Genomic DNA, 26,681 nt, shown 5'->3' with positions numbered 1-26,681 from the left:
TTCAGACTAATCTAAAGGCCACACAAAATCCTTGAAGAAGATACAGTGCAGGCCTCAAACTAGGACCCTAACTTCAAGAGAAACACGCCCTTGCTGATCTTAATAGAATACATAATACCCTTTTATTAACAAGACACAATCACTTTACAATAGCAAACTTAAGGACCATGATGGCTAAAACCTTCCATTCAAGCCACGATGGCCAAAATAGCAATAGAAAGTGCATCCCAACCATTAAGCATACTGCTGTATAGTTTCACAACTCCGCCCCACGATCTTGATAATATGCACTGGCATATGGACATTCGCAAATGATCAGGAAACTGTCTGTTTTCCTTGAAACCATTTGTGACTTCAACGGATTGGATGATAATGAGCTGTACCACGCTTTGGAGGCAATTTCCGTAGTATTATGAGAACAAGTGAAGATGGAACTATTTCCACTATCTGTTTCATCAAATACATCATACCTGACTAGTAAGTGACTGATGTTTCAATCCTAAAGCCAATAAAACTGGACACTAGCATTCAGAAAAGAACCAAATACTGAATTTTCTTAGCTCACCAAGTAATACATGAAGTTCAAGATCGGATGATCCAAAACATCAAGGTTTGCACCTTTGTCAAATGCAGAGAAAAACATCTGTTTTACCAGCCAAAACAGATCAGAACTGCCTACGCAATAATGTAATGATAAGGGGTGGAGGAAAAAATTACAAAAAATCAGATGTATGCGCTATTCTAGCTGTTGCTATATAATATTCCATGGAAACTGTAACAGAACAAAACCATATTAAAACTTCAATATTGCCTGGGTTAAGGTCATTATAACAGATCTACAGAAAGTAAGAAACTTACCATGACGCATCTTATGAAAAAACAAGTAAAGCAGATTGTAGTAACATAGCCAACCTGTAGTAGAAATAAATGTAATTTCTAGGTGAGAAACATTACACATGAAATATGCTTGGTTTTGAATACCTCATACAATGTCAAATAGTAAAATAATCTCTCTCAACACTACCAAATTACTGAACTCCAGTGTATACTTATACCTCTTGCAACTTCTTTCTGCGTCCTGTTGATTCAACTGGAAAACGTCGAAGCATGAAGAACAGTCTGTCAATATTGACAAGAAAGAATGAATCGTGAGCAGCTATAAGCCTATATTTCCAAACAAGAAACAATGGTAAAACCATGCACCTTCCCATTCCCAAACCTTTGAAAACCTGTGCAGTATATTATTAAATCTTCGAAAGCTTTACCTGCCACCATAAAGTAAAAACCCCAACGCTGCAAAGAAGGAAACACCTGAAAACAAAAAGGCTGAGTTATAAAGCATCAATAGAAGGTAAATAAATGTCTTTGGTAAATCTATCCTGCATCTAGGCAGCTCTTTCCTTACAAAATGTGACCCAAGTGACTAATTGGCTAGGGAGCCTTAGGATCTATACAGTTCACTTTCCTCACAAGGGAAGTGCCCCACCTGCAAAGAATAACTTGGAGAGGATCTCAACAACTGGACTAGGGCTCCACCAAGAGTAAATCCATATGCATATCTGTGAAAAAAATATACAAAAGTTATTTAAATTTTACAATTTTAAAAGAAACCTGATGAGATGGATCTACAACAATGGCAGAAACAAGTATCCAGAAATGGAAAAGGCTGGGGTCCAGTAACGGCATGAGACTTTGAGTTAGGAAACAATTGAAATGGGGGAAAACAGCAGGACATGGGTTTCTGGAAATGGGGAGGAAACTTCCATTAGACATGAAGCATTAGTACATAATTTATAAGCTTGAATCTAAATGCGTATGATTTGTATTGCCAATGCGAAGCTACATTCAATTGGACACTCTAGATCAAGAACATATATCATCATCTATTGGCGGTAACTAATGAACTTCCTCATCTATGCCAGGTAAACAATATATCTCTGTTGGCAACCTGTCATGCATCTGCTCCGTGAACATCCTTACAAACCACTAATCCCTACAAATGACCAAATCTTTATAACCTCTTTATAAGTCGCCTATTCCTCATCACTGAGCAAATAAAAGGATGTGTGCACTAATTCCTCATCACTGAACAAATAAAAAGGATGTGTCCACTAATTCCTCATACATGCAAAGGAGTTGGCAGCTTAAAAGAATAATTTAACAACCAACCACTGAATCTCTGAAGCTTGATGTCTGTACATCATCCAACAACTAGCTGAGTCTGTTCTGGCCATTTTGTTATATCCTCCTCTGCTAAACTAGACACAACCTCATTCCCCAACAAAACAAAGAAAAGAAAATAGCCTCTTAAAGATATATTTTAATAAAGCTTCAAAAAATCCTTCTTTTACTTCCACGTCATCTATAGGTGGGACCAGTATTACAGGTCTGAATTCATTGACTCGGAAAGAAACTCCGCAAAAAATCAACAAACAATTGAAAAATGCATAGAAATCGATTTTTTTCAAAATTAAAATATAAAATTTATATAACATTAGATAATCACAAGCTCCTAGGGGCAGCTCAATTGGCGATGGCCGTGAAAATTAAGTGTTATGTGTGAGGAGTAAGAGGTTCATATGCCTGTGCCTGTGGAAGGGGAATATGTAGGCACCTAGAGGTTATATTGATAGCAGTTCAAATTGACACTGTGTCGCACGAGTACGAGACCAGCCGAGTTGCTGATTCAAGGGTGAACGTGGCTAAGGTGAATTGGTGAAAGTCATGGGTTTTCTTTGTGGAAAGCCACTTTCAACCTCCATGAAGGACATGTTTAGGAGGAAATGCAATATATACCATCTTAATGCAGCTCAGGATTCATAGCTCCCCACAGAATAAACAAAAGCATTTACAAATACCATAAAACTATGTTACCGGATCCGTCAGCCATGGGGGATGGATTCGCAGATCCCCGGATCTGATCCGGATCCGGATTCGCTTGGATCCGCCTAGGGACCCATATGAAAATGTTTTCTTCACGATAATGTGCACCCCGAAATTCAAACTGCATTCCCGCAATTTGGGATTTTTACGACACAAAAATACCTATATTCACTGAATTAATTTTCTGTTAATATTCGTTGAATTAATTCCTAACCCTTTGGTCACGGGAGAAGTTCATATTCGCTGAATTAATACTCTATTAATATTTGTTGAATTAATACTCTGTTAACGGGAGAAGTTCATATTCGCTGAATTAATACTCCATTAATATTTGTTGAATTAACACACTATTAATATTCGCTGAATAAATACCTAGCTTCAGCTCACGGAAGAGGTTATTTCCCAAATGATACTTAGCTTAATACCTGGCTAGTAAAATGCATTCAGTGGGTTGCTTGTAGCCACCATGGCGGGCACCCTCTCTGGGTCATCCCGTCACCAATGGAACATATCAGTAATGTTAGAAATACTATGGTATCGGAAACCAAGGGCTAACCATTCGTTGGAACATGGGGACATTTGGAGATACTTACGGAAAATTTATTAATGTTCTAGAGATTATTCACGTTCAGATGTCGGAGCTCAACTAGTAACTTATTAAGATTAATAGCTATATAATTTATAACATATAATAATAATAATAATAATAATAATACAGATAATACTATAAAAATTTAAATTTATAATATCGTAAGCTCATATATTAATGAACTCAGCTTATAACTTATTAATATTAACAACTATGTAATTTATAATATATAATAATAATAATACAGATATATTATACAAATTAAAATTTATAATATTGTAAGCTCATATATATATATTAATTAAATTTTAAAATTTGGTATTTTAAAGTTAAGTTTTATATTTATATTTTAATTTCTAAATTAAAATTATATATATAAGATTCAAACTTAGATTTTAAAAAAATTATAATTTAGAATTAAGTTCTATATTTATATTATAATTTATATATTGCACTACAAATAGAAATATTAAAATTTATATATATCTATTAAATCAAATATATTAGTTTATTATATCATATATTGAAAATATATATTTATTATTAAATATCGCATAAAATATAATTATATATTTAAAATTTTGTATTTTTACAAATTATAATTGCTAATGTTTATCTTCTTTGAAAGTAAGGAAACATATTAATGGCTCAAGGCCTAAAAGTATCTTGTGAGGGTGGAAGTTGCCCCTATTACATACCACATACAAGTTATTTTTAGATGGCCAATTTTGTCTACACATAATGATGTAGCTGCATGCTGAGATATTCAGATTGTATCAACAGAGGTTAGACCAGTAACCATGAATATTGTAGCCTTTTCCATATTATATAATATACATGTCGTTTCCCCGCCGTATCCGGATCCTGGCTTTTAAAAAATCTGACGGATCCAGATCCATATCCGCATCCGGATCCAGATCCGGATCCTGGTAACTTAGCCATAAAACAATTAGGTGATTGCAATGAGACATAATATGAAATAAAGATATCCCATTAAGATTTTGTATTGCTTCAACCTTCATGTTATAATATTAATATTATACACATTGTTTTATATTAATACTAGTTTTATGCATACTAATATTTGGCCCTTTTAACATTAATAGGTATTAATGATCAAACATGTTTCAAAGAGTATTGAATAGTGCCCGTTGCTAAAGCACCTCGCCATTGGGAGGTCGAGGTTAGGCTCTGATTAGTTTGGCTGGTGGGATGCGATCCCTGCAGGTGGATCTGCCCGGATTTTCCTCGAAAAAATAAAAATAAATAAAATAAAATATCATTAGGTAGCTCCCTAATGTGTGTGACTCCCCTATTTTTCTTTATTTTTTACTTTAAATGTGCATTTTATTTTTCTTAATATATATTATTGTTTCTCCCAACCTATCTTTTTCATGGACAGTTGGGCAATACTTCTAGTCAGTCCAAACAAATGTGCCAGCATTCCGGCTATCCATGCATTCCAAACATTCTCATGTTCCAAAAACTAGTGCAACATAGCATTAAGTCCATTCTATGGCCGAAGTCCTCACATTGTGTCTTGTCAACCACATATTCTTGGACCTTTTACCAGTCTCTGATTTGTATATACATATATATAGTGCATATTGCTTATTTACATTGCATCATGCATTGAATCAAAATAGAATAAGAAGCATACCTTGTCCTATTGAATTAACAACTCCAAGCGTGAACACTTGTATATGATCAAACAAAACCATTGATTACAAATATACATTTGTACAGACCTAACCTGTAGGTTTCTTGACAACCCAATTGATCATTCTTGTAACTTTCAACATAGTATTATGCATGCACTACACACGGTATGCAAAATAACTGTTAATAATTGTGCACCAACTATAGAACTGCAAATAGATGATGCATCTATGCCCTCCTAAACTATGTTTGATGCTCCAGCCTCCTCAACAACGTCTCTGTGAATCTCATATTGGAAAATTGTGTCATTATTCTTTCTAATGCAATACATTGCATTCAAGAAGTAAAGACATTCAAAAGAGTTCATAATTATGTTGAACAAGAAAATGACATCTCATGTCTATCTAATTATCCATTTTGTTCAAACAACCAAACTTACAAGTTTGATTATGCCCAATCATTATTTGTTCCACTCTAATCAAAGCCCTATCAATAAAGGTTGGTTTTAGTTCATCGCGATGATGGGTTTTGAATCCTTGTGATGTATATATGATTCGCTTTCACCACTTTTTGAACATGCAACACTAAAAGGAATTCGCATTTGTATCTTCTACCTGCTCAAACATAGGGATGTTGTCTGTGTCCACCATGGATGGTGTTTGGTCTTTTTTTATTTACCAATGCTTGTCATTGATATAAAGCAAATGTAAATATTGTGACCTCGCTTCTCCAACACCCTAATCCAAATCAACTTCATCGTCTTTGTTCAAAACAAATTATGACATCTTTCACAATGCAAACTCAAAATTATCGTCATGTCCTTGGGAATATCATCACAAGCTTTCACTACATGGCCTTTTGCATGTATGAAACGAGATGAGTGTTGCAAGGACCCCCCCCCCCAATAACCACACTTTGCGCAGAACATCTATGGAGTGACCCCAAGGAGCGCACTCCCAAAATTCAAGAACATGCTCTAGATGAATTTGAGACATAACCTGCCCTTACTTAAAATTCTAACATTACAATTAATAGTTTCAAGATGTTATAGAGTGGTTCCAATGTCATCATACTTAATATGGGGAAAATTGAATTTTATATCCCACTCAAAATTTAGTGAACTTAACAATTTTCAGGATTGATGCGATTGAAGCATTTTTATCGGATTTTATCACATATGAGGGTATGTGATTGGCAATTAATCAAGAGCACCAAATCCTATATGTACCCCAATGTTGATGGTGTTGATTGTTGAACTCCTTTGTCATTGCCTTAGCAAAAATGCACCCTTCACTCAAACCAAAATCACTGATCGGGCATGTTAAGCTTTTTTCTTGCATATTTTAAGGGTTGGATTACGCAGTTGATTCAAAATTGGGTAGTGTCAACTGATGATGTTAATGATGAGGATCCTGATATAAGTAATGTTGAAACATTACTTGTCAAGGAGTGGTGTTCATGCATGGTGGTGCCACCCCATAGCTACAACATTTGGCAACATGGGTGCTTTCACAAGTGGTGAACACTTCTCCATATATCATATAGACTTTATGAGATATACCATAGATGACAGATTCATAGTAGTATTTAACAACTAGCTCAGTTTATCGTTCTGGACCTTTTGGTTTTCATACCGTAGTGTGCAGATGGCCTATTTTGTAAACATAACTATTTTGTCATGTTATTATTGACAATTTCTAAATAACCTGTTTCATTCCATAAGTTAATGGTCTACTTTACTATTATACGGCTTAGAAATTTGTATGTTTGAACAATCTAGATTCTAGCATGTTTGAGTGATTAATCATCGAGTATTATGGATGCCATTTCTACCTTCATTAATGTACAAATAAGAATGTTTTCATATATTCTACAATTAATTTGGCGTTATGACAGGTTTTTTATTAATATAAATGCATATATATATATATATATATATATATATATATATATATATATATATATATGTATATATATACGCTCTCGTGACGCTCCATTCCCAAGGTTCAAGCATAATCCTAAAAACCCTAGGCAACTTTAAAGTTGAATACCTATCACAATAGAAATTCTTCAAATCCTAGAATCTACAAGCACATGGTATAGTAACATAATAATAGCAAGTACACAAATTTGAACTCTTAATCACCTATGTCTTCTATTGACTACAAAAAGAAAAAAGAAAAAATATATTGCAATAGCTCAAAACCTTATATATATATATATATAAACATACGCTCTCGTGACGCTCCATTCCCAAGGTTCAAGCATAATCCTAAAAACCCTAGGCAACTTTAAAGTTGAATACCTATCACAATAGAAATTCTTCAAATCAAGCACATGGTATAGTAACATAATAATAGCAAGTACACAAATTTGAACTCTTAATCACCTATGTCTTCTATTGACTACAAAAAGAAAAAAAGAAAAAATATATTGCAATAGCTCAAAACCTTAAACTCACTAACCAACTCTATGGTGTGCCATGCATCTCCACTAGCCAACACAAAGATGCAACCTACATCTCCTTTATAGAGTAGGAGGCATGGGAAGATATAATATATCTGATCACATGCATAAAGTGCTCAAGGTGATTCCATTAAAACCTAACCCTAATTTAATCACCTAGCTACATGGATAAGTGTGCCAAGTGTGCATCAACTAGTAGATGAACTAGAGCATGCAAGCATGCATCCTCTCACTTAGGAACTACTCCCTCTACCTAAACTGGAATATTTACCCATGTGAGCACCTTAAGCAACCTAGGGGTCAATGTCTTGTTTGAGAATAAATCCTCCATGTGTTCTAAAGTTGAACTACACTGAAAGTTGAACTGAAGCAAATTAGAAATTGCTAAATTTGCAACAATTGTAAATTGGACTTCATTAAAGATAGCAAAACTAGAAATATGCTTAAAAATTGAAGCATGCATGTGCACTCTGCTCTCCTACATAATTGTGCCTCCCCCCGCAATTTGTTGTGCATAAGAACCAAGGCAAACCACAACCTTAATGTTGTTGTCACGACCTACAATAAATGCAATATGCAACTTGGTCATATGGATCACGCACCATGGTCAAATAGGTTTGGTCCACTTTTGTACTTGTTGAAGTTGGAGTTAAGAGTTGAAGCATAGGATTATTAACACTTTAAATTATTGTTCCTTATTCTAATTTTCAAATCTCACTCTTACCTTTAAAATCTTCCAACAAATTCTACATAAATTGCTATCATATGAAAAAACAATGCCCTCATCTAAATTCAATGTGCCCCCTAAGAAACTGCAGCTCTTTCATATTGCTTTCCCTGCATTTCTCTAAAAAGAATCCCCCTCTTGGTTGTTGTTTTTCCCTCATTAAGTTCATTAGCTAATTCCCAGTGCATTTTTCATGTTGGTTAAATTTTATTGTGTAGTTTAGGTTTAATGGGGATGGGTTAAGTTGGAAGGTTTTTCCTTTTTCAATTTCCTAATTCTTAAAAAAGGGTGTTTACAAGTTATAACACTTGCCATTTCCAAAAATCCTTAGGAAACTGTTCAACGATTTCCAAAAACCATTGGAAACCACCAAGGCAGTCCTAGGCCCATCAAAAGCAACTGAAACCATTCTGACATCTCATGCAATTTTCAAACTGTAAAAACCATCCTAGGTGCAATTCTCAGGTTTCATTGATCTTAATAAGTATCATTGGATAAACTTCAAATATGACTCTCTAGTTTCATATATTAAATTAAAATGTATCCATAAATTGTATTTCATTGCCTTATTTTCTTGCTTCAATCGTAAAACCAAATATCTGTGGGAGAATATAAATGCACAATTCAACCACTATGCACCATAGAAATAAAATCGTACTAGGATTTACAACTTGATATTTGAAGTTTTGAGTCAAAAACAATGTTTTACATAATTGTCTCCCATTAATAACTATTATTTCTAGTGAGAAATCTTCCATTTTTTATGCATGTCCCTTTTCCTTCACTTCTTACTTTCTATCCCTTTGTCTTAATCTTTGTATGCTTTTGCTATTATAGTGGTATTATATAGAGAGCTAAGCGACAAGTTGATTTTCAAAGTTAACATTTGATTTCAAACCACCAAGTTGGTTTTCAAAGCTATCATTTGACTTTAGACCACCTTATTACTCTTAAGATTATAGATGAAGATTGTCAAAACAAGAAGGTTAATCTCCTTTGTTTTTTTCATTTCAAAAAAGCAATTGACAAAAATCCCTATAAATAACATCTAGAAGAGGCTAGAAGATATTGGGATTCCTTTTGGGTTGAAGACCTCTGTGATAAGGTAATACAAGAGGGGGTCATTGCCAAGTTTACAAATAATGAGGGTTGGTCAAAGAATATCAATTGTAATATAGGGGTTAAGCAAGGTTGTCCTATGTTGCCTACTAGTTTTGGTAGTTATATTGCTAAGTTAAAGACTTGCCTAGAAGGATGCACATTGTGCAAATCATATTGTCCTTTCAACAAGGAGTTGCTTTAACCTTGACAAGAGACTTAAAATTCTTTAAGAAAATTATACCAACTTTGAGATGTCTCTAAATAGTAAATTTAGAGTAAACAATGATAATGGTCATTAAATCAAAACAAATTACATACCCTAATTTTGCTGTGATAATAGCAACTTGGAAGAAATCGATTTTTACAAAGTTTGTTGGAGCTAATTTCATCATGAGCTAAATAGGAACTATATTGTTAAGAAAAGAATTATGGAGGTTGAAAATTTTATTTGGATCTTGAGAAAAAACCATTATAAAGTTGCAAAATTTTGGCTACGGGAAACAAAAATGTGGTCTTCTTTGATACCATTGCTACCCCAATGACTATATGGTTGTGAGGTTTGAGAATGTGCTCTTTCGAAGGAAACTTGGAGGAAAATCATGCAAATATTGAAGCATTTTATAAAATAACCTAAAAAGTGCGCCCAAGATACCTTCACCAAACCTCCTTTTCAAATTAAACTTCCACCCATTAAGAGTGAGGTTATGATCAGGTACTTAAATGTAAAAGCACAAGCTCACTAGCATGAAAAATGAAATGATTCCTATAACTACTCCAAACATCAATATAGGTCACTCAATGTTGAAAAAGTTTGGACTAGAGATGCAATGTCTTGGTTAAACCGAGATCATGGAGGATGCTCTCCAAGGTACCAATCTTGTTAAAAGCATTAAAATGACTAAGTTTAAAGAGAGTATGTGAAGCAATAAGGAGACTTAGAATAAGATAAAATTGTACTACAAAAAATCATAACCCAAAGTTAGTGGTTAGCTTTTAGGGTTATTCCAATAGTATTTTCACCTCGCTAGGAGAGCATTATGTCTACTAGCCCCTTAGCAATGCTTCATGGAAATACGGATGGATGTTTGACTTGTGTTAGAATGTTGGCATGTCACCCTTATCTAAGAGATTGCTACGCTAATCAGAGCAATGACTAACCCATTGGGAGCATAGAATGGAGGAGTAGACTACTCAATTAAGAGAGATACCTACTTATGAGAAGGAGCACTATGGACTTTTAGGAGGGCATTTAGCCCTAAGGGCATGGGATCATGGGACATACAGATTGAAGATTAGACATTTAATTTTGGGATGCTTGGGTTAAGGAGCATACTTCATGGAGGTTGGTTTTGCACCTAAGCAAATATGTTGATGAAAAGCATTACAGCAAGGTAATCATTTTTTGGCACACATGGCCTTGGACACATGAGCGAACATGTGGCACACAGTTAGGGGAGAAAGGCCTTGTATGAGGACACTTGGAAACCAACATGAACAACATAGCATTGGAATAATAGCATGTTGGGGAACACGCAATCTTGAAGAAGGGGCATTGAGCCCATGAAAGATCATGTTGGAGGGTGTTTCATCTTATGGATTGGATAAACCCTAGTATGACACTCGTACATCCTTTGTATTGTAGAGTGCTCCATGTGGGGTTGCCTTGTAGATTACTTGTAAGAACATAAGTCATCATTTTATGTTTGTCTCCCTCATTATTTGTATTCATAAAGGGAGGAGAAAGCTTTGTTATTACACATCATCATTGCACTCTATTCTATCTTTGTAATTGTCTTTGAGAAGTCTTGTAGTGAGAGAAAAACTCTAAGTTATATTATGTAAACCCTAGGAGAAGACATGAAAAAGAGAAAGATGTCTTGCATGTATTTGGAAAGTTTAATCTCTTGAGATGCTAAAGTTTGCTCTTGTGATACACTGGGCTATGCTAGTAAACCCTACAGACGAGGATGATGCTAAAGTGATGATTTGTCTTATACAGCTAATGTCTTGGATGATATTGCAACCTTGTTCTTGAGTAATCCATGGAAGCTTTGAGAAGACCATGGAAAGCCTAGCTTCATGAATCTTGAAGTTGGTGTGCTACTTTGCTTGGGAGAATCTTAGAACACTTGTTTATTGATGTTCCATAATGTTCTTGGTGGTTATAATAATGCATGAGTTGAAGAGCTAAGGTTTGAGCATAGTATTAAAAATTGGAACCGATGACTAGACCGGTCCATCGAATAAATCGGGTTTCAAACCGAGACTGGTTAGATCTCAATGAACCGATTTAAAAAAAAAAACATATGAAATAATTAATTTTTAATGAAAAAAATTATTTTTAAGATTTAAAACCATGATTCCAAACCAATAGACACAAAATATGCAAAGTTTGCTCATATATATACCATGTAAAGGTAAATATATCAGTGCAATATGTATCAACAACAAAATATATAATCAATGAGGCTCTAAATGGCCTCTAGAGTCCAAAAACAAAGCTTACAAGCTATGGGGTCATTGGCCTACTACAAGTCTACATTTATGGTATTAGTGATCAACATTATCACTTGAAAGTTGAAACGTCTCATCATGATCAAACTCAGTTGGTTGAGTCTCGACTCCCAAACTTTGCAATTGCTTTTAGTCACAAACTTCTCTGTTGGTTCATTGACTTGGGTCTCAAACTTCTGAAAGTATTTTGACCTAATATGCCCTATTACTTCATTTGATGCTCCACATGGCTTTACATGGCCTCCTATCCCAACCAAGCGTTGCTTGAACCTATTAATACCCCCTCCTTAAATAGATTTTTGGCAATATTTGCAAATCATTTTGCCATCGATCATATCACAATGAGGCCATGTAGTATCCTTGGCTTTTGGAGGCATGATGGCTACTACCAAACTCTTAGTTGTTCCACTACTCCAGCAAAAACTCAACACTCTCCAAGCTCACAATGAAGCTCACAAAAACTCTAAATGAGATGTGTGAGGCAAATGAGAAGGGAGACCTCCTTTTATTGGCTTGAAGGGGTTGTTTTGGAGGGAAACAACTCTTATTTTCTCTCCAAACCACCTCACAAGCTTCCAAGAATGCCTCGGGTGCGTTTGTGACCGACGTGGCAATGAACTGGCTGGTTTATGACAGAACCGACCGGTTTATGACAAAATTGGTCAGGTTATGGGAAAAACAGTCAGTTCCGTCATAAACCAGTCAGTTTATGCCTGGTTTGTCTAAAAAAAGGGTGTATAAGGGCTATTGACAGGGTTTTTTTTACCAGTTCGGTTGGTTTGGTCAATGAACCAGCAGGTTTGACCAGTTTCTGGTTCAAACCAACTGATTTTTAATACTATGGCTTTGAGAACCCAAAGCCTAAGATGGACATCTACACTTGGAGATTAACACTAAAGTTGTCTTGCCATGTACTTAGGTGATGCACAATGGCTAAGATTTATAAACCCTAAAGAAGATAAGAGCACTCATGAGAAGAGCTTGTGATACAAGATTGGTGAAACTATGAAACGTTAGGGAGGACATGTCGATGTGTTAAGAACCATTGGTGGAGTTGGTGGCTAAGATTTTCTTATGGTTTCCCTCGTTATGGTTTGCAAACCAAATGTTGAGAAATACTAACATTGTGATAAACTTGTGGTATGCACTTATACTACATCCTTTATATAATATGAAGTTTTCATCATTCCATATTTTGTGTACTTCAAGATTTTATTTTCATCTTATGTTATCTTCACAATTGAGTAGATTCCAGAGCTAGTTATGCATGTTGATTTGACATAGCATAGACCTAGTTAAGTGATTTAATACATCTAGAAAATAAGTAAGCAGATTACTCCAAGATGCAATTTATTGTTATAAGACATTTCATATCTATCATATGCTTGGAAAGTGTGCCTTGAGGGCATTTATGGTATTTCTTTTCTTGAGTTGTCTTGTGAAATTAGGTTGATGAGAAGTAAAATATTGCTAATATAGATTAACATTTCAAATTCAGCCCTAACACTAAAAGTTCATAGAAAATAGAAAGGGAAAACCTCAGTCCTCAAGGTTGATGTGAAATTTTAGGATTTGCATTAATTGCTCGATTACCAAAATTTCTAATAGTTAGAAAACCAAACCTATCTTTCTATTGTTGTCAACTCAGACAACAACAAAAAAACCCAATAAAAAGAACAAGACAAAACAAACAAACAAACAACCAAAAAAAAAAAAAAAATTCCTATCAGCTTCATAGTGAAACAAAGCATTGGACAAGACCTAAAACACCTTGGCACAAAAGAATAAAGTACAAGATGAAAAGCACTTTCTATTGCTATACCCCACCTACAAAGACATTAGATCAAATTTTCAAAACATTTGTGATAAACGAACACATAACTTATTAATTGATAATAATAAAAGGGAACTTGGAGATTTCATGTCCATGTTATTCACTCATAGAAACAACGTAATAAGTCCAAGTAAATAATTTAATTTTATAGGTCCAATAGAGCAAAATTGGTCTCACCAGGGGAAGTAGTCATCACCATCGTCATACACAACCAATAAGTGAGTTATGCCAACACAAATTGTAGAAGTTGATCCTAGCTATTTACTAAAATGATAGCTTGCCTTGACTATTCGGCCATAACTATAAACTTTATTCCCTTTCTTTAATAAAAAAATCTCTTAAATTAGAATGCCAATTCTTTTTACATTCCATCCTAGCACTATTCGTTTTCATTATTAAATGAAACTTTCCTCGACTCTCCCAAAAAAGGGACCAATTCAAAGCCTAAAAAATGGCATCTTTACATTTTTACATCATACCCTAGTAAAAATTTAGAAAGAATTCAACCAAGGATCATCGATATCTAAAAACATAAATAAGTGAAACAACATCATTTCTACTTGTCGCAACAAAATATACCACCCACAAAGTGTAAAGTCCCAATCACCAAGGTGTTAGTTTTTTGCAACTTGGGAGGGCTACCCACTATCACCTTAGTAGTTCTTCCTCTCTCCTTCGGTTGGCTCTTCTCGAACTCAAGGAGGGCTTCTATAATGATACGGTTATCAAGGCTATGGAGTGGGGATCAAGGTGAAAATGAATAGTAAGCCTTGATATAACAGTGTTAGAGTATGGTGTGTGAAAGTGGTTAATGCGTGCAATGTGCCTTGTAAACACATGCAATGTGCCATGTGTCACCCTCCATAATATCAAAGTGCATGCAAGGGGACACTTGTCCACCTAATATGCCACAAGCCCCTTAATAAATCAAATCAAATAGTATATGTGCCAAGTCAAACAGGTGAGGGCACTCTCCAATAACAGTCAAATGATGCCAAATGTAGCTAAAATATCCAAGCAATAATGATGAGAGAACACCTATAAGAGGTACAACCTAGAATATTGTGCCATGTAACTACCACAACCACCTAAAATCAATAAAATAATATCCATGTGAAGTGCACCCTAGAGAAGTGTGCCATGATCCAATAAGCAATGAAATAATGCATGTAAACCACGAAATATGGGAGCACTCAATTAAAACCCCTCAATCAACCTCCAACCATGTGAAGAGGTGCAAAATGCATTAGGACACCCAAGAAAATCTGGATAAAATAGATTAACTTAACCATTGAATTTAGATTAGGACCTTCTCTTTACTTAGAGTATTAGTGTGTTCTTCTTCTTCAAACAACTACCAATGCATAAACAATTAAGAGGCAAGTAACACAGAATGTAGGCGATCAGCCAGGGCCAAAAACTCTCCAACTTGAGAGGAAAACCCAAAAAAATTCTTCTTATAGAGACTTCAATTAGCGAATACCAAGACCAAGACCCTTGACACAACCTCTCCAAGACAAAGTGATAAACCCTTATTTATTGCTTCTTCTTCTTGACCAAGTCAACACTAGTCAAACTGATTTCTAGCACTGCTAATTTTGGCTATTCTGAACTTTGGCCTTCTTCCACAGACCTACAACTCTCGGCCTATCTGTACCCTTGCAATTCACACGTGTGAGCTGATTTGGAGATGCCTTCCTTCTTCGCTTGACTAGGAGTCTTATCCTTGTGACCTCGACTAGAAAGTATGTTGATATAGAGACCTTCTTGGCTTCTTCGTTCGCTGAGGAAACCCTACTGCAGAACCCTAATACTTGTCACACATGCAAGGAGAAGTGACCAAGAATAGTGCCAAAATAGTTTGGATTATCATCCTTCTTCCTGAGCTGGATGAGAGGCTTCTATATCTCCCTTTCTCGCACTTCCTGGTGTATTTCAAATGCATGACCGAATTCCGTCTCTAGGATGAAGGTTGAGTTGCCTATTAATAGTGGTTTGCCCATGTAAATTAGCCGACTTGACTTGGAGACTAGGCCGACATGCCTTTTGGAAATCATCTTACTCTCTTTTTGTAAGCCGACTTAAAGGAATGTTTGTGACAAAGTCTTGGAGGGGTTATGACACAAATAAATTCTCTTTTACAATGTGTAACATACCCAAATGGGTCTTTCATCTTTGACATTGACTCTATAGACTTTTATGACATGATGACTAATCCTAAAGGCTCACAATGGGAGCCTTAACTAAAAATAAAATTCCTTGTTCATGAAACCCATGAGACAAGCATTACAAAAGTAATTTTATTTTTCTTCTTTACATCAATTACATAAAATCATAATTACACGTCATTATGAAGACCGAACTTAGTTACACTTTTCAATAAAATCAACCTCAACATATATGCACAAAGGTTAATGCTCTTATAAAATCGTAGTCCACCCCCAACAATCACTAATTGATTAAATCAACATGAACATGAGTGCCAATAAAGGGGGTGTGCTGCAACAAATGATGTACCATGAAAATAAGATGTTCACCCTAGTAATAACCACACCATGATAACAACATAATGATAAAATAGTAGATCAACCTAGGCTTGGCCCTCAAACAAACCACCAAATGACTATTACATGATTAATATGCCATCAAAACTTAGAAAGAGGTTCCCCAACTCCGCCCCCCCATCCCCCTAAACCAAATCTAACTCGAACTTAGGAAATAACACATTAATGAGTATTGACATCATTAAACACAATCCATTTAGGTGATGTCTAGCAAATGCTACAACATTAAGTTATATCACCTAGGGAAATCCCACAAACACAAAGTGCACTATCACAACACACAGATGCAAAAGGAAAAGAGAACATGAGAAAAGTGTTAGCTCCATCTCACGTCAAGCACATCCCCACCACCCATCCAACCAAAAAGGACCAATGGACCATGTATAACATCCACTCATAGTGACACAAATAATACAACATCATCCCATATAATCACTAGGAAACTTCAACAGCGGCATGAAACATCTATCTACTAACACCATCATCTAACCCCTTGGGTTTCTAAAACCATCATCTGTGATCAATATATTGCACATCCAAGATAAACAAGTATATCAAGATTCAAAAGCACACCATGATGAGATAGTATGCTCTATAACCATCAAATGTGCAACAAAGGGGTGATCAACAAGGCAAGCACATATGAGAAGACCACCAAACTAATTTGTAAACTGCTATGGATATTCCACTAGACAATTCGTCACAACAGACCTAATAAATTATACTTAAAAATCCAAAATCTACAGTATGAGGGTTTATTTCTCTTTATATTTTTTGGATCTATAAATTACTGTTTACAGTGTACGCATGCAAATTATAATTATGTAGAAAATAGAGAGCAACGAAATAAAAACTCACAAACCCTGGGAAATTATAATTGACACAATTTATCCTGGGAAACTCGTTCGAGAGAAAACTCAGCTGGAAGGTGAGGCCACTCTGCTCTCTTTCTCTGAATATAAAATGGTTGAGTACAATGAAGTAAGGTCTGTGGCCCATGTTCTAACTTCTACTACAACACACAAATCCTCTCTGTGTGCTCTCTCCCAATCCCTCTCGGTTACTTTGCTCGTCTATGGAACAAAATGTGTTGGGAAAGAATAGAATCTCCTTTTTTCCTAGTGGCCCGGTTATAACATAGCCTAATGGCCTACTAGCAGTTACGTTTGACTGCCTAAACTCTTAACTAGAGTTACAATATGGACTCCTCTAGAGTTTTCTTCATTGTGACCATGTGGCTAGCCCCTTTTCCATGAGTAATGGGGGCTGATGTGGCATCCTCCTGAATTATGGTGGTCAAAATAGAAATGTCAACTTCCAAGTGGCATAACTTTTACATACAAATTATGATTGAGGCAGTTCTTGCACCGTTGGAAAGGTCTCTATGTGTAGAATAGGAAGAAAAAAAAACATGTTACGCTAAAGAAGCAAAGTTTTACCCCCCAAAAATGTCGTTTGATGCTTCAAAATGCTCCTGAAAGGTTTCAGACCCCAATCTGTCCAGCTAGGTCCTGCCAATAAAAATGGTCCTGTGAGCTGATTCCTCCACTTTTTCCTTTCTGAAAGCATCGCGATGGATGACAAATAATATAATGACCCAACTCAGACCACAAATAGGCAATCATAATCATCCAGCCAAGGAGAAATGAGACTCCCCCAACCAAAGACCTCCATCAAATGATCTAATGCCAAGAAAATAAAGCACTCCTTGAAGATGTATCCCCCCAAGCCATTCCAATGATCCAAGGTATCAGCAACAAATCCCATCAATATGATGAAAATCGCAATGTGGAACCTCATACAAATGAGGTGTAACATGGCCTGATGGTCTATACAGCAAAATAAAGTTTAAGTTTAAATGATAATAAGGTCATCTTGGAAAATAATTCCAGACAACTCATGAATGAGAAAATAGGCCAAATCTAGGCATGATAGAGAAACTAATCCTTATCAATTGAGTTATATACTGGGTGAATTCATCAGCTACTTAGTTGACCATTTTCCTCTAATGGGACCAGGTTTTCATTCAGATTTTCTCATGGTATTTTTGCCATGCAATGAGAGTTTTATCGATCTGTTCACCCAATTCTTTCTTTATCCAAAGTGAGAGGGTGGCCTTGATGGTATTATCGAGTGAGTTTCGATCTTTCACTATGCAAGGGTTGCGTGACTTTGATGTAGTAGAAGTTCACCCAATTCTTTCTTTATCCAAATTGACAGGGTGGCTTTTAAAATTTATACAACTTTTTATGTATAAACACATGTTTCTTTTTAGCAGGAGATGGAACTGAACAACCTGCAGACAACTAGCCTCAACCAACCAAGAAGTAGATAACTCACAGGGCTCATGTCATTCCCTCCTAAAAAGGAAAATAGATGGCCAGCCAAAGAATCCATAACCATAAAAAACACTGTATTACAGATTAGTTGTTAAGACTAAATCAAGCCACAAATCATAAGTTAATATCTGCATTTGATTGGAGAAAAAATTTCCTTTAAAATATCTAATTCTTCGAATTTGTCGTTATCCTTGATCTTTTTATTTTTAATATATTCATTAAGTTTCTCAAAATATTTGGGACTTTCTAAGAGAATTTAATTCTGGTTTATGTCAATTCATCCTGATTGTGTAGTGTTCTCCATGTATTATTATGCAACATTCTGACTGTTTGAATTTGGTCTGTTTTAGAAACATCATTCCATATTTTTACTCTTGCAACAACTCATACTTTAATGGTTCTGTTTGCTTCAGCTATTAATAGAAATTGAAGTCAATCTAATCTAAGCAAATGTATTGGGGTAGATGTTAATGCTTACAGCTGATTTTTACCTGAATGAGATAGATGATACCATTGATTGTGATAAAAGCGGGTCTATAACCGTCTACTGATATTGCCCGTGCCTGCAGATATTATTCATTCTCCATGGTTAAATTATAGCCAAAGACAATCACTTAAAAATAAAAGCAAAAGAACAAGTAAGCATAATGCTTTGGAACAACATGAATAAAGCATAACATGAGTAAGAATTTTAAAAGAAACCTGATAGTATATTTCTGCCCAAAATAGGACCAACAGAGTATACGTGGTAAAAAATAGCAGGCCAGGCATATCAAGCAAAACATGTAGCAAAATCTACACATGTCATGGTCACAAGAAACAAAAGTCAGCAAATAAAGTCTAAGTTGCAACCACAAATAAATAATGATAGATGAATTTACAATACAAAGTAATTGAGGATCCATATGGACAAAGCAAGGTACAGAGGTACCAAGAATGGGAAGAATTTACCGCAGGTTTTATGTACTGCACACTTCGGCGAAATATGAAGACAACACACCGAACTGAAAAAAGGAGGGTACAATAATTTGTTCAATTGATGCCTTCTCATTAAACAAAATTGCACAGGATGACAAATGACTAATTACAATATTATTTTGAAGATTGGATATATTAAAAAATATATATATATCCAGATATAGATTATTCTACTGCAAGATTGGATATGCCATGAATATGTAATTAAATGCCAAACCTAGATTATCCTATTGCAATTAAACACCAAAAGTCTTCACCTAATTATCTTATTAGACCGTAATTCTATTTTGCAATATTAAAAACAAACTGAATCAGATTTCCATATAGCAAAATTAGTGTACTTAAAATAAATGCATCTAATGCATTTTACCTTTAGTATTTATCCAAAGCTTACCTCCATTCACAACAACATTAAGAAAATGAAAAACTTTCTGCGTTGTCCACCCATATTCTGGCACTCTGAGCTCAATCCTTATAAGTTGAATCTAATCCAAAAGGAGACAATAAAAACCTTGACCATCAGTAAAGCCAAATAATTATTTAAACTTACAAATTCTCATTTTCTCAGTAAAATGAGAATACTAAATCATAAAGCAACCCACAAAACTAATGTCACTTCATCATTTAAACTAGTTAAAAGAATTACATATTAATTAATTTTCTTTTATGTTATCCACAAAAATTACTGAATCCAGGAAGGAAGTCAAATCTAAGTCCAGCGAAGTCCTAAAACATACAAAACTCACACATGGGTATTACTAAAATAAAGTATCTCTCTCTCTCACTCTCTCTCTCTCACACACACCCATATCAATGTTATCATACTCAGAATTGGATCAAAAACATTTTGCCCCAAAAGTACAACTCTGCTCGGACTTGGAACATAACTATTCATCAATTCAGGAAACTTGTCAATAGATAATGTGTGTGTGTGTAAAAAGAGAGACAGAGAGATCAAATGTAAATCCAAACCACTAGATGCCAAATATGTAAAGTTTGTTAATTTATATTGCATGTAAAGGTGCAAATAGGCAAAAATTTATCGAGATACATAAATATTAAACTGTGAGCCCTGAGATACAGTCCAGAAATCATAAAACTGTAGTCACGACTAAATATTGGGATCCCTGGAGATGACCCTGGGTCAAACCAGTTTTGAAGCATTTAACTTAAAGTATGCCTTAATAACAACATACGCTTCACTAGACACTCTTTGATTCTTCTTTGTAGAAGTTTAGTTTCTAGGCTTCACTCTTAGAATCCCAAAATTTCCAGTTTTAGGTGTGCAGGATGAAGGGGTATACACTGAAATGCTAAGAAGTAGTTAAGCGTGTTGAAAAATGAAAATCACCCCAATTTATATCCTCTCCACGTGACATCCCATCATCAAACATACCGAAACGGGGTCCCACTTTAACTTTAAGGTAAACGTCAACATTAACTTCATTATAAGCAAAATATAATAAACGTAAATGTCAACATATGCGTGTGTAGATAGATATGATACAGATCAGTCTTCATTATTGTCAATGCTTGGAAGGGGAAGAAAAGTTCAAATATAGTTAGCAAATCCGTAATTTATATTGTTATTAAATGGGCCTTTCCATGTCCTTTACAGCGTAATTGTCAAAAAGAATATATAACATAACAGCAATGTCCTAGTCATATTGCAGACGGACAAGAAGAATCTTGAAGTTAAAATGACAAAGGAACAAACAAATCCAAAAAAACGAACTCAACCTGACAAAATAAAATTTAAGGGTGCAATTTTCAGATCATTGCTAGAGGAAGACACCCACTTGGGACGAAAGCACTCAACCTGTATCATTCATATCAAAAAAAAAAAAAAGAGAACCGAGAGAATCATTGCAATAGCCTATCTAGCATGCAAAGCTACACAAATGTAGGGACCATAGGCAGTAAGAAAAATTGACCCACTATATAGGCAGTCGATGAGATTATCCAAAAGATAACTTCATATTTTAAATTACATTACAGATGAGATGATCAGGGAAGTATGGGATTCAAAAGGCTTCAAAACCAGAAGAAAATTGGCCTGCTAAAAGGAGGGCATTTCCTTAATTCCTGTCCCATCTAAATGAACTCCACAACTGGAAGAAATATACACGGGACAAAGAAGGCCAACGGCCTACAATACGAACTACAAACAGGCAAAACTATCGGAGCAAACTAATGCATGTAATTTCAGCAATTCATCTCAAATTGATGAAGAAGAGAACATACCCTTTTCACGATTAAAACTGCACAAAACTAATATCGTAATCGGACAAAATCACATCTAGCAAGCACAGCAGTATCTCTGAAGAACAAAACAAGTTAGACCAACTAAAGAACATAATTGCAGATATATTAAAATTTACAGATGGAAATTGTCAACTTGTTCGGCAGCAAACGAGCGTGTTTCCTATCCGCTACAACATTTAAATCCCCCAGAAACACGTTTCTTCCCTGCTGGGCCGTCTCGCCAATGCAAGCATGATATCTTGCCTGCACAACCAGGCCGCCTTTCAGATGGGGCCAGGTGCAAGCCCTGGCTGCATTTGGCAGTGTAGACTCCTCCCACTTTTCAGCCAAGGGATATCTTTCAAGTATTGTAAGCCAGGACCATTCTATTGTAATATCCCCAAAATTGGAGAACGGCTCCCTTGGCACCAAGTTATTTCAGAAAGAAAAAAATAGAGACAAAAAAAACAAAAAGACTCTCAGAGGAGGAGAAGAATTGTAAGAGAGCCTCTCTCTCTCTCTCTCTATATATATATATATATTAAAAAAACAAACAAGCAAACAATCAATGTATATATATTCCCCAAAACCTATTTGTTCTGAATTTTTTCAATGTATATATATTCCCCAAAACCTATTTGTTCTGAATTTTTTCCCCCTTTTTGTGCAGGAAAGATGAAATCCTATGAGAGAAATTACAAACTGATCGGCAGGTAGCATGGCGGTACATCTCAAATCATGTGACATGTCTTAGAACTTTGAAATATTTTTTTAAATGGATTTTAATCCAATAACAAACATCAAAAGAAAACAACATGCAGGCAATATAATTATACTTACAAGAGCAACTGCCGCAACGAGTCCGTAGAGCCCGGAGAGCGTGTAGAAAATCTTGTCCTGCCAACCATTCGAATTATTTACATCTACCCACCAATCCATTGCTCCCTGCACAAAGGCTTCCGTCATCTCCTCGGTATTTAACAAGGCTCCCCTGCGAGAACCTAAAAGACTTTATCCGACAAAAGGGTGCTATTCCAGATCGATTCAAACCAAACCCAGATGAATTTGGTGGCTTTTCCCTCTACCGAGTTTCTGGATTCGGCCTTAGGGCTCCAAATAATTTAGAATCTAATGGGCGATTGTGTAATCAAGTAGCAACCCACTGGCAGAAAGTGCGCCAAATTTCTTTGGACCATGGGATATCAGAGAGAATTACTGGTTTCGAAATGGAAATGTATTCCAGCTCCCAGAAGGTACTTGCGTAAGGGGAACCGGCCAGTCCAGTGGCACTAACCTCGCTGCCGACATCTGGCGATAGGTTTCTACTCTATGTTGTTGCTGCTGTCGGGCCTTTTATTCTTGAGAAAACGTTGCCTCTCTTCTGTCTCCGACGTGGCAGGGCAGGCTGGCGTGAGGACCTATCTGTGGTGGATCTCACTCGCAGACAGCTTTGTGTGGGAGAAAGGGAGGGCTTAGTTTTCAGCTGCATAATCTAAGGCTGGAGACACGTAACTAAGCGTGATACCTTGGAAGTGAATTCCTTGCACTAGCACTTGGATGAAAAGTAAAGGAAAAGTTTGTTACATTGTTGTTGATGGATGCATGTTTAGTGATCCAGGATTTTATTATTTACTTCTTGAGTTGGTTATGGCTCAGCTAAAATATATTATATTAAATTAAATAATTAAATTAGTTATCAGCTTTTTTTTAAAATAGAATTTACTAAATTGAATGACTGGTTATTTTATTTTATTGAGAGTGGATATGAATGATTGATGTTGTTATATTAACATCTATTTTTACTCTATCTAAATTTCACTTTTTTAAGAGATGGTGAATATGAATGCTGGATTTTTCTTTATCAGTTATATTAACATGTATTTTAACTCAATCTACATTTTAGTTGTTAATTTATTTTTATATGTGGTTGTAGTTTAATTTTTATTGAGAAATTTTAATTGTTTAATTTATTTTTATAGTGGGGTGTAGTTTAATTTTTATCGGGAAACTTTATTTTTTTATTAATCAAGAGAATGTTGTAAGAATGGGAAAATGCGAAAGGTATTGTGAAAAAGGTGATGTTAAAATGGAAAAAAGACATGTGAGGTTAAGTATTTTTATAAGTTATTTTGATAGATATAATATATTGTAAAAAAATATGGTAGTAATAACTCTATTTTGTGTCCAAATAAATAGACTAGTGATTCAATTTCATTGGAAAATAAAAGAAATAGCTTTTGCACCAAGTATTGAACAAAATAGGTCTACATGGATAAAGTGAATTGGTGAAAGCCACTATTATAAGGAAAGCAATGTTTTGGGAAAGTTTTAGTAGAGTATTTTAGTGTTGTCAAATTGGACAAACATATTAGAAAAACCTTCATTGAAGCCAGCAAAGATTTTACAATAGGATTTTTCTTCAATGTTTAGCATATAAAATGGAGAATAAGTGCATCCACACTTAAGATGCATTAGTGCATCTTATGTAATAGAAAGTACTCGTGCACCAAATATTGTTAATCGTTGATGCATTATATATCTTTATGCATCACAAAATCCTATTAATGGTAAAATAACAATAATGATCACCATAACCATATTGTTTAAAGTATCAATGTTGATGTTGTAATATGAGCATTCATGCTTCATAATTAAACATGCACCTTGTAGGTTTTAACCCTGTACAGAAATTACCTACATACGAATTCTAAAAACAGAAAAATAAACAATGGCAAGAGCATAAAACATAAAACAGATATACACAGATATTTTCCCCTCGATCCCAAAACTAGGATTACCAGATTGATTTTTGATTATATTCCTTTCAATGTTACAATACATATATATACATGTCAAAGCATCCATTAACCTTGGATTAGAACATATTTGTAGTTCCCTTGACCGGATCTACAAAATACCATGGGCTGAAAGCCATCATGCCCAAAACCATGTGTGAAATTCATGCACAAAACCATAGGCAGGTCCACCCACCTAATATAGGGTCAAAAAAAAAAATCTCAGGGCACTACGCATAATGCAACGAAAGGGGGACTAGCCACCCCCCAGCTTCGTGTGTGGGGCTAGTCGTGGAAAGGATATAACATACACCCAACATTCTCCCACTTGTTTTCTTTTCCACACAAGGGGTCACAGGAGAGCTTAGTCATTGGTCCAGCCTTGCAATGCCCAATGTTTCTCTACACCAAGAGAACTTCTCAGTGCTCACAGACTTTGTCAATGCATCTGCAGTATTCTTCAAAGTGTCCACCTTTACCAGCAACACATTTTTGTCCTCAACCATATCCCTTACAAAGTGACACTAAACATCAATGTGCTTTGTCTTTGAATGATAAGCACGGTTCTTTGCCAAGGAAACTGCACTTTGGTTGTCACGGTCTATCCTTATAGCTCGATGTACTAACCCCATACTTGAACACAATCTCTGCAACCAAACTACTTTCTTGCTTGCATGAGTGGCTGCCGTGTATTTTGTCTCTGTAGTTGAAAGTGACACTACAAAATGTCTCTTACTCATCCAACTTACTACACCTCCAAATAGGTTAAACAGATACCCACTTGTAGATCTTCTCTGATCCAAAGCTCTAGCCCAGTCTGCATCAACAAAGCCACGGATGTCCAAAACTTTGTTCAATCCTTGTCTTCCTCAGTAGCACAAACCATAATCACTAGTGCCACACAAATACCTGAAAACCTACTTCATTGTTGTCCAATGCTCCTTCTCTGGTTTTAACATAAACTTGCTCAATACTCCCACTGCATGTGCAATGTTTAGTCTAGTATAAACCATTGCATATATCAGGTTGCTCATGGGACATGTCCTCTTCCTCTTCTTGTGTCTTGGGACACTTTTCAGCAAATAATTTTACACCACCAAGAATAGGAACCTTCATTGGTTTACTATCCTGCATATTAAACCTTCGCAATATTGCCTCAACATACTTCCTCTCGTTTAACCAGATCTTCCTCTTTGCCCGGTCTCGTTTAATTTCCATGCCCAAAATATAGTTTGCAACACCAAGATCTTTCATGTCGAAATTGGAGGACAATTGGGTCTTTAATTCCTGGATAATTTCTTTGTTATTTCCAATCAGTGACATATCATCCACATACAAGACCAAATAAAATAGCATGGTCATCAATTAATTTAAATTACACACAATAATATGCTTTGCTTCTAGTAAAGCCAAGGCCCCGTATAAATGTATCAAATTTTTGATACCACATCCTTGGTGATTGTTTTAACCCATACAAAGACTTTTTTAACCTGCATACCAGTTCTTTCTTACCCTTCACCGCAAAGCCTTCAGGTTGCTTCATGTAGATCTCTTCTTTCAGATCCCCATGAAGGAATGTTGTCTTCACATCCATCTGTTCTATCTCAAAATCAAAAGTAGCAGCAACAAATAAAAGTAATCTAATAGAAGCTACCTTTGCAACAGGAGAAAAATATCACCAAAATCAATTTCCGACACCTAGGAATAATCTTTTTCTACCAACCGAGCTTTGCATTTATCTACCTTGCCTTTTGCATTCATCTTCTTCTTGAACACCCATTTTCTTCCAATGGGTTTCCTTCCAGCCGGTAACTCCACCAGATCTCAAGCCTCATTTTTGTCCAAAGATGTCATTTCATCAACCATGGCATATTTCCAGAGTTTACCATCCACTGAATCTACCACCTCCCTGACAGTTATGGGATCATCATCAGTAATAGATAAAGCAAAATTTGAATAGAAAGTAGATGGACTATACCTTTATGTCT

The 26,681-nt window shown here is 35.5% G+C and overlaps 1 protein-coding gene and 1 long non-coding RNA gene across 2 annotated transcripts in view; one reads left to right on the top strand and one right to left on the bottom strand.

Moving 5' to 3' along the window:
- The window catches only part of LOC149251815 (uncharacterized), a 43,732-nt gene extending 21,110 nt beyond the window's left edge, over positions 1-22,622 (top strand). Inside the window, exon 2 of the long non-coding RNA XR_016266910.1 lies at positions 22,569-22,622. This is a non-coding gene — a long non-coding RNA (uncharacterized LOC149251815). The remainder of the gene's footprint in view (positions 1-22,568) is intronic.
- LOC149251814 (tobamovirus multiplication protein 3-like) lies at positions 95-23,614 on the bottom strand. The gene is made up of 11 exons (XM_089459580.1): positions 22,739-23,614; positions 20,049-20,139; positions 19,628-19,680; positions 19,379-19,471; positions 19,168-19,239; positions 1,487-1,559; positions 1,266-1,311; positions 1,056-1,119; positions 859-912; positions 566-643; positions 95-447 (listed from the first exon to the last, which is right to left on the bottom strand). Exons 1-11 carry the CDS (start codon positions 22,862-22,864, stop codon positions 355-357), a joined length of 843 nt encoding a protein of 280 aa, XP_089315706.1. The 5' UTR covers positions 22,865-23,614; the 3' UTR covers positions 95-354.
- Between the last annotated feature and the right edge of the window lie 3,067 nt (positions 23,615-26,681).

This window comes from Pinus tabuliformis, chromosome 7 (genome assembly GCF_031772625.1).
Source record: "Pinus tabuliformis cultivar Carrire ecotype Pingquan chromosome 7, CPIR1, whole genome shotgun sequence".
Taxonomy (NCBI): domain Eukaryota; kingdom Viridiplantae; phylum Streptophyta; class Pinopsida; order Pinales; family Pinaceae; genus Pinus; species Pinus tabuliformis.
This window is presented reverse-complemented; position numbering and strand designations above follow the sequence as displayed.

Excerpts from the sequence above, each read along its gene's own strand:
- LOC149251814 (XM_089459580.1), bottom strand. The coding sequence starts at position 22,864 with ATGACGGAAGCCTTTGTGCAGGGAGCAATGGATTGGTGGGTAGATGTA. Across the intron at positions 19,240-19,378 it reads GGGCAGAAATATACTATCAG|GCACGGGCAATATCAGTAGA; the intron begins GTTTCTTTTAAA and ends TAATATCTGCAG. Across the intron at positions 448-565 it reads TGAACTTCATGTATTACTTG|ATAGTGGAAATAGTTCCATC; the intron begins GTGAGCTAAGAA and ends TTGATGAAACAG.